Raw genomic sequence first — 17,918 nt, forward strand, 5'->3', positions numbered from 1 at the left:
AGGAGGACAGAGCTGACAGGAAGTGAAAGGGATAACATTTAAATCAACACTTGTGTGCTCTGGATGGGGGAAGGGAGGGGAAGGGGAGGGAATGGGAAAGGGAGTGGAAGGGGAGGGGAGGGGGGAAGTTGGAAGGGGAAAGGAGGAGGGGGGGGGAGAAGAGGATGGGAAGGGAGAAGGGGATGGGGGGAAGGGGAGGGGAGGGGATGGGGGGGAGGAAGGAGGAGGGGAGGGAGGGGATGGGAAGGGGAAGGAGTCAGGAAGGAGGAAGGAAGGAAAGGAAAGGGAATTAAGGGATTTGAGGGCATGAAGGGGAAGGGAAGGAAGGGGGGGAAGGGGATGGGAAGGGGACTGTAGGGGGAAGGGGAGGGAAGGGGATGTAAGAGGAAATTGGAGGGCGAGGACACAGCTAAATTAACACTTTTGATCAGTGCTCCAGAAAGGGAGGAGGAAGGGGGGGATGGAAGAGGGAGGGAAGAGTCAGGAGGGGAAGAGGGGAGGGGAGGAGGGGGAGAGGGAGGAGGAAGAGGAAGAGGAGGACACAACTAAATTAACATTTGATCGCATGCTCTGGAAGAGGACAGGGGAAAGGAATGCGAAGGGGGCTGGAAGAGGTAAGGGGAGGGGACGACACAGTCAAATTAACACTTGATCATGCGCTCCAGAAGGAGGAAGGGACGGGGATGGAAGAGAGGAGCAGAGGGGGAGGGAAGAGGGAAGAAGAGGGGAGGACACAGCTAAATTAACACTTGATCACATGCATCGGAAGGAGAGGGAGGGGAAGGGGGGGGATGGAAGGGGAAGGGGAGGAGGAGGAGGACGCAGCTAAATTAACATTTGATCACATGCTCCGGAAGGGGGAAGGGCGATGGGTAGGGTAGGGGAAGGGGAGGGTATGGAAGAGGAAAGGGAAGGGGGAGGGGAGGGAAGAGGAAGGGAAGGGGAGGGAGGGAAAGGAAAGGGGAAGGGGAGGAGGGAAGAGAGAGAAAGGGAAGGGAGGGAAGACGGAAAGGGAAGGGAGGGGAGGGAAGAGGGAAGGGGAGGACACAGCTAAATTAACACTGATCGTGTGCTGTGGAAGGGGAGGAAGGGGAGGGGAAGGGGAGAGAGGAAGGGGAGGGGACGGAGATGCAAGAGGGAAGGGAGGGGAGTTAAGAGGGGGATTGGAGGACACAGCTAAATTAACACTTGATTGTGTGCTCGAGAAGGGGGATGAAGAGGGGAAGGGGAGGAGGAGAGGGAGGACACAGCTAAATTAACATTTGATCACATGCTCTGGAAAGGGGAGGGGGAGGGGAGAGGAAGGAAAGGGGATGGGAAGGGGAGGGGATGGAAAGGGAAGGGTAGGGGGAGGGAAGAGGGGAAGATGAGGGTGATGGAAGAGGGAAGGGGAGGGGGAGAACACAGCTAAATTAATACTTGATTGTGTGCTCAGGAAGGGGGGGAGGAAGGGGATGGAAGAGGGAAGATGAGGGGAATGGAAGTGGTAAGATGAGGGGGATGGAAGAAGGACGGGGAGGGGGAGGACACAGCTAAGTTAACATTTGATCATATGCTTGCTCGGAAGGGGGGGGGGAGGGGATGGAAGAGGGAAGGGGAGGGGAGAAACAGTTAAATTAACACTTGATGTGTGCTTTGAGGTGGAAGGGAGGATTATGGGAGGGGAGGTGGAGGGAGGATTATGGGGGGGAGGTGGAAGGGGAGGATTATGGGAGGGGAGGTGGAAGGGGAGGATTATGGTTGGGGAAGGGGAAGGGCACAGCTAAATTAACACTTCATCGTGTGCTCCAGAAGGGGGAGCAGGAGGGAGAGGGAATGGGAAAGGGGGAGGGGCTATATAGAGGATGGATTCTACCAAGTCAAAAAAGTTGTGAAAAATCCGAAGAGTTACATACGAATCCTGAGATATGGGAGAGGTCACTGTAGGGGTTCTATAGGTCACTGCTGACCTACTGATTATGTAAGTTTGTATTGTCACCGGGACTGAGTAACCACGCAAAATTTCAAGTCCATCGGACAAAGAGAACAGGTCGAAAATTGAGTTACAAGATTTGACCCAAACAGACAAACAGACGCAGAAGTCAAGTTAAATAAAAGCATGTAAAAAGTTGTAAGTGATCAATCTTTACCTTAGAAGGATCTGTTTGCCGTTTATAAATGTTGGAGCTACTAGCATCCTTGACTCTGGTACATTTTATGTTCGAACCATTTTAATGAAGTTCTTTTACTTATCATCGGATTTTGCATCATTCATGCGATCAAGATAAAATGAAACTTGTGTTTTCATACAATAAATTCTCCCTGAATATGCTGGTCTTTTCAGATTTTAGATGCGTGTAATATGTGAAGAGAAAATTAAGAATATGTCTTATTAAGTTGACTTAGTTTGGCAGTAGTGCTGAGAGACGGTGATCTGCAAACAGCGAGAGTTTTGAGGTGCCGTTGACAGTTGCCAACTAGTGATATGAGAAGTTTGCAGTTTCAACATCATTTACCATATCATTATGTCATTACATTATGTAATTATCAAAAGTAACATGTATATAAATGAATAAACATTCTGGTGTAAGAGTAGCTCAAACAAATTCTGAAAAAGACAGATTTTTATATTCGCTACATCACCAGCAGATTTTATGGTAAGAAATAAAAAGATGTACTTTCGTTCATTGAATGAACATATAAAAACCATAAACTTTTGATGTTGTTGACCAGAGAAACAAATGGCCATAATAATGAACTCATAATTATGTAGGCCTGTTATTTATCATGTACTCTACAGTATTCAAATTTCTCACCTAAACTAAATTGAAGCCAACACATCCAGATGCAGCTATCTGATTATTAATTTTTTCTTATCAGATATGTCCAGACATATATGATACTAGAGTGAAAAAGTTCGACGGTCATAATGGGAATTCTATGCATTTATTTACAGGAAATGCAATGACATAATAATACGGTAAACACTGTCGAAACTGCAAACTTCTCAAATCACTTATTGGCAACTGTCAACGGCACCTCAAAACTCTCGCTGTTTGCAGATCACCGTCTCTCGGCACTACTGCCAAACTGAGTCAAGAACGGATGCAACATAATAAGACATATTCTTAATTTTTTTTATTCACATATCAAACGCATATAAAATCTGAAAGCACCAGCGCATTCAGGGTGAGCTTATTTTATGAAAACACAAGTTTTATTTGATCTTGATCGTTGAATGATGCAAAATCCGATAAGTAAAAACAAGCATAAAGATTTAAATGCTTCTCTCTTCACTTTTGCTCATTGTAATTCCTTTGTGTTTTATCTTATTGATTTCAGGAAATCGTGATTTAGTTGTGCAATTAATACCGAGCCCTATGGTATGACTAAAACTTTCCTATCTTGTGCAAAACGTGAGATAAATGAAGAAATATAAACATAATGGTAATTTTCTGAGCTACAGACGCAAAAATGAGACTGAGCGAGCCGCCTACCTCCCGGTACCAGCCAATCAGAGACCTCCATACAAACATCTCGTAGGCCCAAGAATCTACCTTAAGTGAACTAGCTATAGTACCTTACATGTCAATAATTTACTATATTTCCATCATTTTTACTAAAACTTGGTAATTGGTAAATGGTAACAAGGTACGATGATTATGTTAAACAAAATAATCAAAGAAATTAATGATTTTTGCTGTTTGAAATTTCAACATAAACACTAAAAACTGGTAATCTCACCATAGTAAGACTGGCTGAAGTGCCCACCACAAACCTCAAGTATACAGTAGATCCAATACAAGCAAACACGATATGAAAGAAAATAAGGTTTGAAAGAAACTAGATTCAGTATGTGGGAAATACCGAATGCTTTCTATTATTGATAAAACCCATCTTTCGTGGTTACGTTGCCATCTAAAAATAGAGTGGATTTCTGATATAAAAGTAGTTCAGAAGATTTGAAAGCTTTGCTATAAATGTTATGTTTATGATGCATGTCTCAAGATTTACATCTACGAGTTACAAGAATATCAAATGAATGTGTACAAGTGAATATACACAATATAGAGCAAGTAAAAAGTGCGCCGAAGTTTCTTCGGCGCAATCGAGTTTTCTGTACAGCCGCTACTGCGCATAATCAAGGCCACCAAAAATAGATCTACAGTATCTTTCGGTGGTCTCGGTATAATGCTGTATGAGCCGCGGCCCATGAAACGTTAACCATGGACCGGTGGTGGCCTGTTCTATATCCTTGCCAGAAGCACGATTATGGCTAACTTTAACCATTAATAAAATAAAAACCACTGAGGCTAGAAGGCTGCAATTTGGTATGTACGATGATTGGAGGGTGGATGATAAACATACCAATTTGCACCCCCTCTAGCCTCAGTAGTTTTTAAGATCTGAGGGCGGACAGAAAAAGTGCGGAAGGACAGACAAAGCCTGCACAATAGTGTTCTTTTACAGAAAACTAAAAACGCTTAATTCGCTGAAACAGTAATACTCTATCAAGAACAATTCACCCTATCCTCTACAAATAATATCAATATTATTCGGGACTTCCCACTCTTAATAACTGTAAAACTGACTACTGAGCATGTCATTCACTAACATTACTGGAAATGAGCTTTTAAATCGCCCAATGATTAGCAAAAAAAAAAATAGTCAAAAGGGAAATGAGAATTAATGCTCTCAAATTCTCATTTGAGAGAATTGATATTGAAATCGGATACGAACAAAATCGTTTCCTTCCTCCATCGAGATTGCCGATGGGAACATTAATTCCAGCACCGATCTGGATGACTGAGCGTTGCAAATATACTTCCCGATTGGTTCTATTTTCCTGGAAATGAAAAGCTGTTTTATTCACATAACCTAATGGCAAAACCGGAAATGGTGTTCTCTTTATCAGCACTTTTCCATTTATCCAAAAACTGTTTCGCTTAAATAACGTTTTGGATGTGACCAATATTCTGGAATACGTGTCCGAAACGGAAATCAAGTCACACAAAGGTAATATTATTTCGTAATAAAGATTCATAGCTTTTTGCCTTTCGTTACGGTATCTTGGCACGCTGGCAATTATTTCGCGGGGAAAAAGGAGGTTTCGTTGGGTGGACCATATACTAAAACTAGCCTTATTTTCCCTTTGTCGTCTCTTTGCCTTTAAATGTTTATTCAGCCTATGTAGAGCATAATTCCCTTTCCTCTTTAAACGAAAATTTTACTCTAGTCAATCTTATTAGTGTATTTATATAAAAAAAATATAATTTTAAGTTATGTAAGGATGAAAATAATGTTTATCAATTCCATCACAACCAAGAGGTATATGGAATTCTCTGTGCATGTGAATCAATATTTTTTTTAATTAAAAATGTGCACGTTGCGAAGAGTAAGCTGCTGTAACGCTTTAAATATATATATTTGGAATATTTTCTTTAATTGATTTTTATAGAAAGTTTTGTTTTTGTTTTAAGTATAACTTAAAATGAAACATGCTCAAGATGATTTCAGTTAGCGCAATCTGGTATATGTGGTTTGATATCAAAGCTTCCTATGACCTTTCTAGAAAAAAGTAATTAACCTTTTTTTTTTTAATGTCAACATTATTTATAAACTATGTTTTGGTGTACGAAAAACCAGTAGCCTATAAAAAAGATATCTTCATTACCACTGGGAAGAACCGATAAAAGAACAGCCATTATACCTGGTACGGCAAAACCAAAATTTATAGGTGCATAACAAATTCTGTGGAACGCAGTAAAGGATTTTAGAGATACAGGTTATCGTTACAATTGTTTGGTGAACAATTTCAAGCATCAGCAAAGACCAAAAACGAGATAGTTTTCCCTTACATTTTTAGCAATACAACATTCTGAATTTGTCTTATCAATTCCAGGTAAAACATACTCAATTATACCTTCGTTATTATCTTGCCCATTTGTTACTTTGGCCTCTGGACCAAAGGGTTTCGTTTAGGATAAAACCAAAGGGTTTCTGGTGTTAGAAATTCATTTCTCGATACAAGTTCAGGGATTAGTAAATTCTGTAGGTCCCGTTGCTAAGTAATCTGGTTTGCCGTAAAATTTCCTTGGAAGCCCCTCAGCTCAGTGGTCTGGTTAAACTAAGGTACTTCACTTTTTTTTTTATTGATCTGCTTTGCCATTTCCTGGAACCTGCTCTGGAGTTTCATGATCACGATCAATAAGGGGTTACAGTATCACTAATGTGGAAAGTTACAGAATAGGTAAAACACGTTGGTCTTTATGGAAGATATTCGTACTGTTAGCAAAGTCTGGTAAGTCCTTTATTCTGATCTAAGTTCAACTTGAACATAATTAATTAATGTCTTTGCTTTCTAGGAACCAGCAACTCGGCTGACAGGTCTTTGTGGAGCTATGAAATGATAAATGATATAGAATATCTTTTTAAATTCTGCCGTCATTTTCATCACCTTGGTATCAAAAGCCTGTGTTTTTAATCGTATTATCATAATTGCCAACTCCCTATCACTAATAAAAAGATTTTAATTACGAAACTGCTCTTACTTTCATTTGTTCATTAACCTTTCTTTTTCTTGATTAAGGATCTCTCTCACAGTCTGCTCAGACATTATATCTTCTAATTTTGTAAGCTAGAACAAAAGCTATTAAACTTGCCTGACATTTGTTTTCGTGTTCATTGTTTCAAAGAAGTACTTCAGAATAGGTTGATGATTTCCTGCTTCTGGTCCTCGATGTGATGAATAGTTCGCAATTAAATTTATCCAATATCGCAAGACTATTATCCCCTGGAAGTTGAATTAACCAACGGACATTGTTTACAAAACCTTCTCCTTCACAAACATGAAAACGAAAGTCTGAAACAATAGTGTCTAACACGATAGCACTGTTGTTCTGTTCCATGGATTTTCATTGTAATTTTGCAAAATCTGTTTGATTCTTCATTGTGATCCTATGTTGTTACACTTCATAAGCCCTAATGGTTTGTGAAATGCTTTTGAAACTTAGTTTTTGTGGAAAGTCTAAAGTCATGAAAAGTATTTTACAGGTGAAAACCTACTATAACAATAATCAGTATTTAATTGATAATATATTCAATCAAAAATCTGCGCATGAGTTTGCACATGTGCAGTCTGATTCATGGCATTATTGATCAAACTCCATTTAATCAGAAGTTCATACATGTGGATTTCCTCAACATCTAATGTACATATGGAACTTCCAGTATCCTTATATTGGTATCATAGAACAGAATAGAACAGAATAGAATATAGAATTTAGGCCAAAGGCCAAGCACTGGGACCTATGAGGTCGTTCAGCGCTGAAAGGGGAATTGCAAGTAGAGGTGGTTTTAAAGGTGTAACAGGAGGAAAACCTCGCAGTTGCTCTATGAATCAATTGTTAGAGAGGGTAGAAAGTAAGATGGAAGAAAGAGAATATGAACGGAGGTACAGTAAAAGGAATGAAAGGGGTTGCAGCTAAGGGCCGAAGGGACGCTGCCGAGAACCTTATGTAATGCCTACAGTGCATCGCATGAAGTGCACTGAAGGTACTAACCCCCAACGGGATATATTAGTATCATTCCTAACTCTGTCCTGCTACCTGACCCGTAATATTCTTCTTAAAGCTTTATTCTCAAAACTTCAAAACCTTTCAGATATAGTTTTATTTTAACTAGATTTATATATAATCTTTCGTATGCAACACCACGTTATTGGATCTCCCTATGTTATTCACTTTTATTATTTTTGATTTGCCTTTAAGTTTTTCACTAAATTCCAAATATACATTTGATAAATTCGTCCTCATTGATTCTTTCCGTCTAATTTTTTTCTGTCCCTTTGTGTAAACTTTCTCCTCTTTACATATGTTCTTAGATTTATATTAAGTCCCATCACTACAGATACATGATGCAATCTATTAAGCAAGTGTTGTAAGTCTTATGGTTTTATGCAAACTAAGACAGCATAATGAGCACAATCTAAGCCTGTCAGGTTTCTACCGTTACTCCGATATAAACCTTCCCTACCATCTCCAGCCATTTTTTTTTATCATAAAGTCTAGGAGAAAGTCAAATGTTCCCTGGTAGCACGCAGCTATTCACTGCAAATTTTCTTGGCAAGATCCCTTCATCGTCAACTCTATCTATTTCCTTCAATGGTAATTTCAGTTGGGTTCATATATTTAATGAGAACGTCTTAGCGACGCAGGACCTTAAACAAAACTCATCTATGGACACTATCAAATGCCTTCTTGTAATAAAAAAATAGCCAACATAATGCGATTTTAAAATTTCACACACAGGTGTATGTCTTTGCACAAATATCTGATCTATGCAACTCATACCTTTCCTAAAACCAGCTTGTTGTTCTGTAAGTTTTTATATTTTGATCCTCCAACCTATTGAGAAGAGGTATACTGAACATTTTCTTAATAATCAATGCAAGTGCGGTATTCTATATTCATCATATCAAGTCAGATCACCTCTCTGGGCGCCTTTGTTATGACTTCTAGTTATCAAGCATTAGACTTTGTTCCCTCATTCTATATTGCACAAAACAGTCTTTATCAATGATTCCTATACAAAACTGTAAATTCTCGATCATAAGAACTTTTAGGTCTTCTTCAACTTCTGGTATAGTCATCAGTTTTCCTCCTCATACCTCACTCATGACCTTACAAAATGTACTTCCAAGTGTGGTCTTTCTTCCTGCACTGATGTTTAACTTCACTTTCTAGACCTGAGCTCTAAGCACGTTCTGCTTAGTGTTCTTCATCTCTTCCCTTGAATTTACCTTCAAATACCTTTTGCTTTTATCCATTCTTTATTGTATCTCATGTCTCAACCGACATCCAAGTTTTCTGTCTTGTTATCTCATTTACCACTACTTTTCCAGCAGATTGATAAGCATTCTTTAAGTTCAACAATCCTCACGGATTGTCTGCTCCTCCTCAGATATAATTCATAGAGCTGCAACTTTACTTCTACAGTCAATTGCAAACGCCTGTCGATGTTCATCTAGGGGTAACTTTACTGTATGAAACCTACATGCTCTGTCAACATTGTCGTTGGGTGATTTTAATTTCAGCTTTAGTGTGACTAAGGCAAGTTGGTGATCACTGATGACTTCTGCTTCTCTGTCACTCTTAGCATTCAAGAGTGTTTTTATTTTCTTTCTCATTCAATGTTATTTAATCTACTTATTATCTATGCCGCCCATCTTCAGAAGTCCAAATGCATTTTTGGATAATTTTTTTGGGGAAAGAATACCTCTTCTTGGAGTGGAAGCACTGATGCCAAAATGGTTGAGTCTTTTGGTTTCTTGGTAAGTCTATAGGAGTGAGGTTGCCGGCCTCACACCGTTTTACTGACATAATCAGATACTGATACCCATTTGCAGCTGCATGAACAGGTCCACAGACTTGACTAACGTGTGCTTAGCGCTGTTCATAGAGACAAAAATCAGTATCAAATTATTTCATTTGTTCTTCATTCTTAAATGAAAATCTATAAAGACTTTTGGAAATATATCTTTTGAAGAGGGAATGTAAAAATGTTGAAGTTTACAATTAAAGCTCCATGGGATATTTGCTGCCCCATCCCACAACAAAAAAATTAAGAAAATATTCCTAGTTAGCTTTGACAGATTCGCGTAGTTCTTCATTGGGCGGGTGGGTTCCGTTCTCAGCTAGCACTCTGCTGCCGCGAGTTCGAATCTCCGACCGCCCAATGAAGAATAAGAGGAATTTATTTCTGGTGACAGAAATTCATTTCTCGCTATAATGTGGTTCGGATTCCACAATAAGCTGCAGGTCCCGTTGCTAGGTAACCAATTGGTTCTTAGCCAAGTAAAATAAATTTAATCCTTAGGGCCAGCCCTAGGAGAGCTGTTCATCAGCTCAGTGGTCTGGTTAAACTAAGGTATACTTAACTTTGAGAGATTCACTTTACACAACATAATATGTCACATGCAAAATATTCCCGTTGAACCAAGCCTGACTTTTTTCAAGTCCGTGAAACTGTACCATATGAACCTTCGGAAGATCATCCAAGTTACTTTTAAGGTATTGTAAAAGATAGCCATTACTTGACTCTTGTACTCATTCTGAACTACCACTCTACAAGCAAGCAGTTTTCCGTCTCTTAACACTGAGGATATGTGCCCTCACTTTAGTCAAGTCTCATTTGAATTACCAAAAATCGAAGATAAAAACAGCCGACCAATATGCCGTATAGCAGAGAGAGAGAGAGAGAGAGAGAGAGAGAGAGAGAGAGAGAGAGAGAGAGAATCTGTAGCACTAACTCCATTCAGGAACCAAATGAAATAGAAAAAAAACCTTTGCAAAATGTTCGAGTACATTCCATTCAGAACAGAAATACTGTCAAGGGCAACAATGGATTTGACGTGGATGTTGGAAGCCTTTGAGGCACAACGGCTGTAACTCGTCTGCTTTGCAATAAACCCTCAAAAGACAGGAAATACAGCTCCTTTCTCTGTCTATTTATCTTGTGTGAAAAACATATTTAAATATGAAATGGAAACGCAAAACTATGTCGCATAAATAATACAGTTAAAAAGACATTTGTTTTTGCCATAACCAAAAGAAAACGTTTACAAAGTTCAATTCGTATCTGTAACCAACTTTGCTTCGTACTATTGGAAAGGAAGTTTCTGGAAAGTAAGCTGATGACAAGTTCCTTCGTAGTGTAAAAGATGAAAATATACTTTAAATATTTTACGAAAAGAGAACCATATGCCAAATTATCAAAAGAATTTATTCTAATTATCAAAAGAGTATATATTAAAAAAAGAAAGATTGAAAAAGAGCAGTGGCCATTTGGACTTAAAAAAATATGAAGTTGGCACCTCTCGACAAACTACGAAGAAGGAATTGCAACAGACAATAACAAGGTTATATTCAGTGAGGATGACGACGTTAGTAATCCACGGATACAATTATTAATAAGTACATTTTCTCAAAAAGTATCTTAATCACGGGAAAAAAATTAACCAGTAACAGCACTCATACATGAAAAGAATAATTACAATTCTTTTTGTTTTTCATGATCTACGCCGAAAACCTTAGTTTCCTAAACAGAGACGATGATATGAAAGTTATATTTTCTCTACAATTTCACATAAGAGGTAAACCTTTCAAACATTTCTGAAATTTCCAGATATAAATAAATATCTAAAACTTTACCCGACTGTGAGTCAGTGAAAAAACATAAAATACATCTACAACTGTATGAACTTCCGTTTATAGCAAAAAGATTGTCATACTTACTGATTAGAATCAAGTAGTGATTAATTTAAGAACAGAAAAGCGTTTACAATTAGCAACTGTTTCTAATTCATACAAGCTACCTAAAGAATAATGTAGTTTCTTCAAAAATATTGTAACTAAATGATGAAGAAGAGAAGCTAAAATCTAGCCGTAGCAGCTTTTATTCTCAGTCATTTCTTAGTACTTAAGATAATAGATCGTAATCAAACGATTACGCACGATTTCTGTACACCTTCAGTAAACATAAACTGGTGAATTCTAATATAAGACTGTGTCTGAAAGAGTAACTGTTAAACGCATCTGCGTGGAAACTGCAAGAGAGTCACTTTTCATAAACGGGAAACCTAATGTCTGCCTTATTCAACACTGTTTTGTTCGTTTACCTCCTACAGGAAAACAGGTTTTTAGGTCATCTCAACAACAAGAAGGTAATTCTATCCTGTGAGACGGCCCTTTCCATTCACTCATTGTCTCGCTTGACTCACTGCCTACCCACTTCTCATACTGCCAATACTTTATATTTTTTTGCCATAAAGACAGTAAAACAAAACTTAGTCCACGTTCTTATGCTTGTTTCAGTTCAGCTACGTTCTGTTAATATCGTTAGTTTTCGTGGCCTGTTTGGTTTACTAGTACGCCATGGCTTACATTTTATCATTATAAACGAAAAGGCCCCATCTAACGCATTTGATCGCATTCTCACTTTCTTCAGCGGTCTGGTAAAACTAAGCTATACTTACTTTATTTGCATATCATTATTCCATGAAAAAAGACGCTATAAATAACTTTAACCTCAGGATATGAAAACGAACATTTGACAAATTAGTCATCTCAGGAAGGAGAACGTCCATTCCTTTTTCCTTTTATTTTCATCCCAGTTTCTTTCCCACCTACCTACTCCAGCTCTTCCATTGAGTGAGTGGCAACCACTACCGAAGGCATACCCTTCAAAGCCCTGCCATACACACCACAATATACATTAACCTCAGAGGACAGAATTCGGGTGGTGAGATTGGCTCCGCGCTATGTGAAGAGAAGGCAGCATTTATTCCTAAATCCTCGCGCCCGACGCTGGGGCTCCTGCTGAACTGTGCAATTCCCTCCCAGCCTTTGATTTTGAAATGGATTGGATAGTCTTCTGCAGCAAGGGAATAACTTTCTACTTCTCATTCTTCGTCTTCTAAGTATTTCGTTAGCCCCAACTTCGGCCGTTTTTTTCGAGGAATCATATCGGTCAGAAAGTTTCCCCACGAAGTCTCTCAAGTTGATAGGAGTTTTGGTATTTGATTAAAGGCTTACATAACTTCTCGCTTTTTAAAAACAGGTTAGTCAGCATTCTCTCTGATTGACTGCATTATGGTCTATCGTTTAGTTTTGACATGAAAGCTTTTAGGAAGAGTAAAACAGTATTGTTTCCTCCATGATCTCAAGTAAATCCAGGAAGCGAGAAGAAAACGAAAAGACAAAATATAAAGCGGGTAGGCAAGTCAAGAACCGCTAGTAATGGACTTAGTTGTAGAAGGTTCAACGCTACAGAAATCTAGGAAAAATAAAACCACGTTAGACTCTCACAAAGTGGTGGCCGATGGGCATAAAAGTAGCATAGTTGGCCTGTCTAGATAATGCTGATTGCAGCATCCGGGTTGGTCACTAGACGAGTGTTGAACTTTGCCCATAAGCAGTAGGAATTCTGTCTATCATTTCAGAAAAAAAGGAGCGCAAGATGTAAATAATTACAAGGATGAGGAAACTACATTATGCCTGTGAGAATAAAAACAAATTCAAATAAGAATGAGAGCAGAGTTGCTAACAAATGTTATCTTGAATCAACCCTGTCCAAGAAATGAAGAAGCACGACATAATATGAAGGTAATATATAATAGGTGACGGGAGAACAAAAAGCTGAGTTAATGTCCAAAATATAAATATAAAAAAAACGTCAAACGTCGAGAAACGACAAGGATTGAAATTGATTTTCATTATCATCTCAAGGGGTTTAGCTCTGGGACCGCTATAAACTGATGAATATTTTCTTCTTATTAGACTTTGGAATAAGCGATATCTTTAATACAAACCGGTGATCTATGACAAGTCTCTATCACACGAGAAACTTCCTCAAATGGAACCGTTAGTAAAGAAAATGCTATTTACGAACACGTTCTGTTTTTTTTTTTTTAAATTTGTCTCTGTCTCCCTCTATATATTATTTAAAAAAAAAAAATAAATATATATATATATATATATATATATATATATATATATATATATATATATATATATATATATATATATATATATATATATATATATATATATATATATATATATATATATATAATGCTGGTATACAGAAGAGTATTTCCTGTATGCAGGACTAACGACATATATTTTTATGACCACACTCTGAATATATACAACATATATATATATATATATATATATATATATATATATATATATATATATATATATATATATATATATATATATACATATACATATACATATACATATACAGGGCCAGAAATATACACATCCTCAAGGAACAAGGGAAACGAAGACCTCCATTCTTATAAGTTTGTTGCCGACGTTTCATGACACATGTCACATTTTCAAGGCTAAAAAAGAAAATAATTTGCACCACAGATAGAATCACAGTATTAAAAAAAATTTTAAAATTTTTAAACATTAAAATATTTAAAGTTCACAAAAAAAGGCAGTGCAGCGTTAAAATTAGGTATATAAATGAACATAAAACAAGAAAAAAAAGGGATCACAAAAGATATAAATCAAGGGAACCAAGACACAGACTCACCAAGCGAAATGAAAGAATAATACAAAGAGAATAAAGAAAATAAGCGTAAAGGAAAAGCTAGGCAACATATAACTGAGTTGACGACAATTAAGTATTTAACGAGGGAACAATTTTCTTTATAATAATAGACTCTAGGATAGTTAGACCGTGATGGTTGGAGACCCGCCCTACTATTGAAAAATCTTCATCTCTGATATTTGTTTTGCACCGTACAGCATCGTTTCTGAAGTTAGAGTCCTCTGGATTCGATAACTTGCATCCTGTACGGTAGCTTAAGCCTCTATGAGAGTCAATTCGTACCCTTCAACAGCCTCCTCGTACATCTCACGATGTTCCGCGATTACATCGCGGACAAGTTTATATATATACCATATGGATGTGAAGAGGGGGCTGACACGATCCTTGACTGTAAAAAATGAACCAATGGTTAGAAGATTCTTTGGTATTTATTTACCATTTAAAGCAGGAAACTTTTTCTGAATTAGGGAAATGCAGTTCTTACGAAAGTGGTCGTCGTGCAGAAAGGGAAAACTCGCATAAAATTTCATTTTTGGGGCAGTCAACACCGGCAAGGAAACTTCTCTAAGTTGTTTGTAAAAAAGATTATTTGGGTAATTATTTTGTTTAAAATAACTAGTTAAAAAAAAGTATTTCTTCATGAAATAAGAACCAATTGGATGTATGAGAAAACGCCCTGTGGAGGAAGGTAGAAATAGCATTCAATTAAAAAAAAAAAAACTCGAGCTATCAAAATTCATACCTAGTCCAGTAAAAGTTGTCTTCCGGAAAACACCTGTAATAAAGCCAGTGATATCCCTGGATATCATTATATCAAGAAAGGGAAGTTTATTATCAGTTTCTTTCTCCAAGGCGAATTTAATATTAGGGTGCAGTTCGTTGACGAAGCGCAAAAAGGATTCGGCATTGTGTTCATGTCGGAATAAAACGATAATGAAACCAGGTTCCATAATTTTACCCGAGTTCTTTTTAAACAACTCTTAGAATTGTCAGTGCTAGACACGGCTTCTATTTTTATTGGCAGTGTTTATAAACAGGTCGAGGGGATGGCCATGGGTTCCCCACTTGGTCCCACCTTTGTTAATATCTTCATGTGCTCCCTGGAGGAGCGCCTTAGGGAGGACTGTCCCCTTAGTTTTTTGCCTTTGTTTTATCGGATATGTCGACGATACTTTCGTTTTATTCCGACATGAACACAGTGTCGAATTCTTTTTGCAGTTCGTCAACGGACTACACCCTAATGTTAAATTCACCTTGGAGAAAGAAACTGATAATAAACTTCACTTTCTTGATATAATGATATCCAGGGATATCACTGGCTTTATTACAGGTGTTTTCCGGAAGACAACTTTTATTGGACTGGGTATGAATTTTTATAGCTCGTGTTTTTTTTAACTTTAAATTAAATTGTATTTCTACCCTCCTCCACAGGACGTTTTCTCATACATCCAATTGGTCCTTATTTTACGAGGAAATGCTTTTTATAACTAGTTATTTTAAACAAGATTATTACCCAATTAATCTTTTTTTACAAACAACTTAGAGAAATGTGAAGTAAGAGAGTTTCCTTACCAGTGCTGACTGCCCCAAAAATGAAATTTTATGCGAGTTTTCCCTTTCTACACGACGACCACTTTCGTAAGAACTGCATTTCCCTAATACAGAAAAAGTTTCCTGCTTTGAGTGGTAAATTAATACCAAAGAATCCTCTAACCACTTGTTCATTTTTTACAGTCAAGGATCGTCTCAGCCCACTCTTCACATCCAGTATTGTATATAAATACACTTGTCCACGATGTGATCACGGAACATCGTGGGATGTACGAGGAGGCTGTTGAAGGGAACGAATGGACCCTCATAAAGGCTTAAGGTACAGGATGCAAGTTATCGAATCCAGAGGACTCTAACATCAGAAACCATGCTGTACGGTGCAACACAAATATCAGAGTTGAAGATTTTTAAATAACCATCACGGTCTAACTATCCTAGAGTTTATTATTATAGAGAGAACTGTTCCCTCGTTAAATACTCAAATGTCGTCAACTCAGTTATGTTGCCTAGCTATTCCTTTATGCATATTTTTTGTATCTCTTTGTATTATTCTATCATTTCACTTGATGAGTCTGCCTTGGTTCCCTTGACTTATATTTTTGTGATCCTTTTCTTTTCTTTCCTCTTGCTTTATGTTCAATTATATACCTAATTTTAACGCTGCATTGACATTTTTTTGTGAATTGCAAACATTTTAATGTTTAAAATTTTTTTTAATACCGTGATTCTATCTGTGGTTCAAACTATTTTCTTTTTTAGCCTTGAAAATGTGACCTGTGTCATGAAATGTCGGCAACAAAAATGTAAGAATGGAGGTCTTAGTTTCCCTTGTTCCTTGAAAAAAAGTATACCTTCCTTGAGGATATATATATATATATATATATATATATATATATATATATATACATATATATATATATATAATATATATATATATATATATATATATATATATATATATATATATATATACATATATATATATATATATATATATATATATATATATATATATATATATATATACATATATATATATATATATATATATATATATATATATATATATAATATATATATATATATATATATATATATATATATATATATATATATATATATATATATATATATATATATATATATATATATATATATATATATATATATATATATATATATATATATATATATATATATATATATATATATATATATATATATATATATATATATATATATATATATATATATATATATAATATATATATATATATATATATATATATATATATATATATATATATATATATATATATATATATATATATATATATATATATATATATATATATATATATAATATATATATATATATATATATATATATATATATATATATATATAATATATATATATATATATATATATATATATATATATATATATAATATATATATATATATATATATATATATATATATAATATATAATATATATATATATATATATATATATATATATATATATATATATATATATAATATATATATATATATATATATATATATATATATATATATATATATATATATATATATATATATATATATATATATATATATATATATATATATATATATATATATATATATATATATATATATATGATTGTTTATGATAGAATATATGTATATATATATATATATATATATATATATATATATATATATATATATATATATATATATATATATATATAGATAGATAGATAGATAGATAGATAGATACATATATATGTATGTATTACATATATATATATATATATATATATATATATATATATATATATATATATATATATATATTTCTACGAATATCTAGGGATACTTACTTGATTCTGGGCGGCAACAGATGAATGCATGAGTTCCTTACATTATCAAGAAACCAACTGTATTTATTACACATCTGACTCAATATTAGGGCAACTTCGTAAACAAAGCAAGGGAAAATCTGTGACTTAGGGCCTTCTTCATGTGAGGGAAAATTATGTAAACTCAAGGGTTCTCTTAACTAATTATATTCACATAACAAACACAGATCAGAAGAATGACAAATTACTGGACAGGTAATAAATAAGGGCCTGCTAAATGAATGAGTACTACACAGAATAAATATCCAACGCCGATGATGTCTTCAAAACAGGAAACATAGCAGTTGGGGGTAGAAGGGGACTGCACATGGATAAAGCTGACTGGTTT

At 35.6% G+C, this 17,918-nt stretch overlaps 1 protein-coding gene across 1 annotated transcript in view; it reads right to left on the reverse strand.

Moving 5' to 3' along the window:
* Window positions 1-480: 480 nt before the first annotated feature.
* The window catches only part of LOC136827074 (rhoptry surface protein CERLI2-like), a 26,394-nt gene continuing 8,956 nt past the window's right edge, over window positions 481-17,918 (reverse strand). The window contains exon 2 of the mRNA XM_067084826.1: window positions 481-605. Within this exon, the coding sequence (XP_066940927.1) occupies window positions 481-605 (125 nt within the window). The remainder of the gene's footprint in view (window positions 606-17,918) is intronic.

Source organism: Macrobrachium rosenbergii, chromosome 41 (genome assembly GCF_040412425.1).
Source record: "Macrobrachium rosenbergii isolate ZJJX-2024 chromosome 41, ASM4041242v1, whole genome shotgun sequence".
Classification (NCBI taxonomy): domain Eukaryota; kingdom Metazoa; phylum Arthropoda; class Malacostraca; order Decapoda; family Palaemonidae; genus Macrobrachium; species Macrobrachium rosenbergii.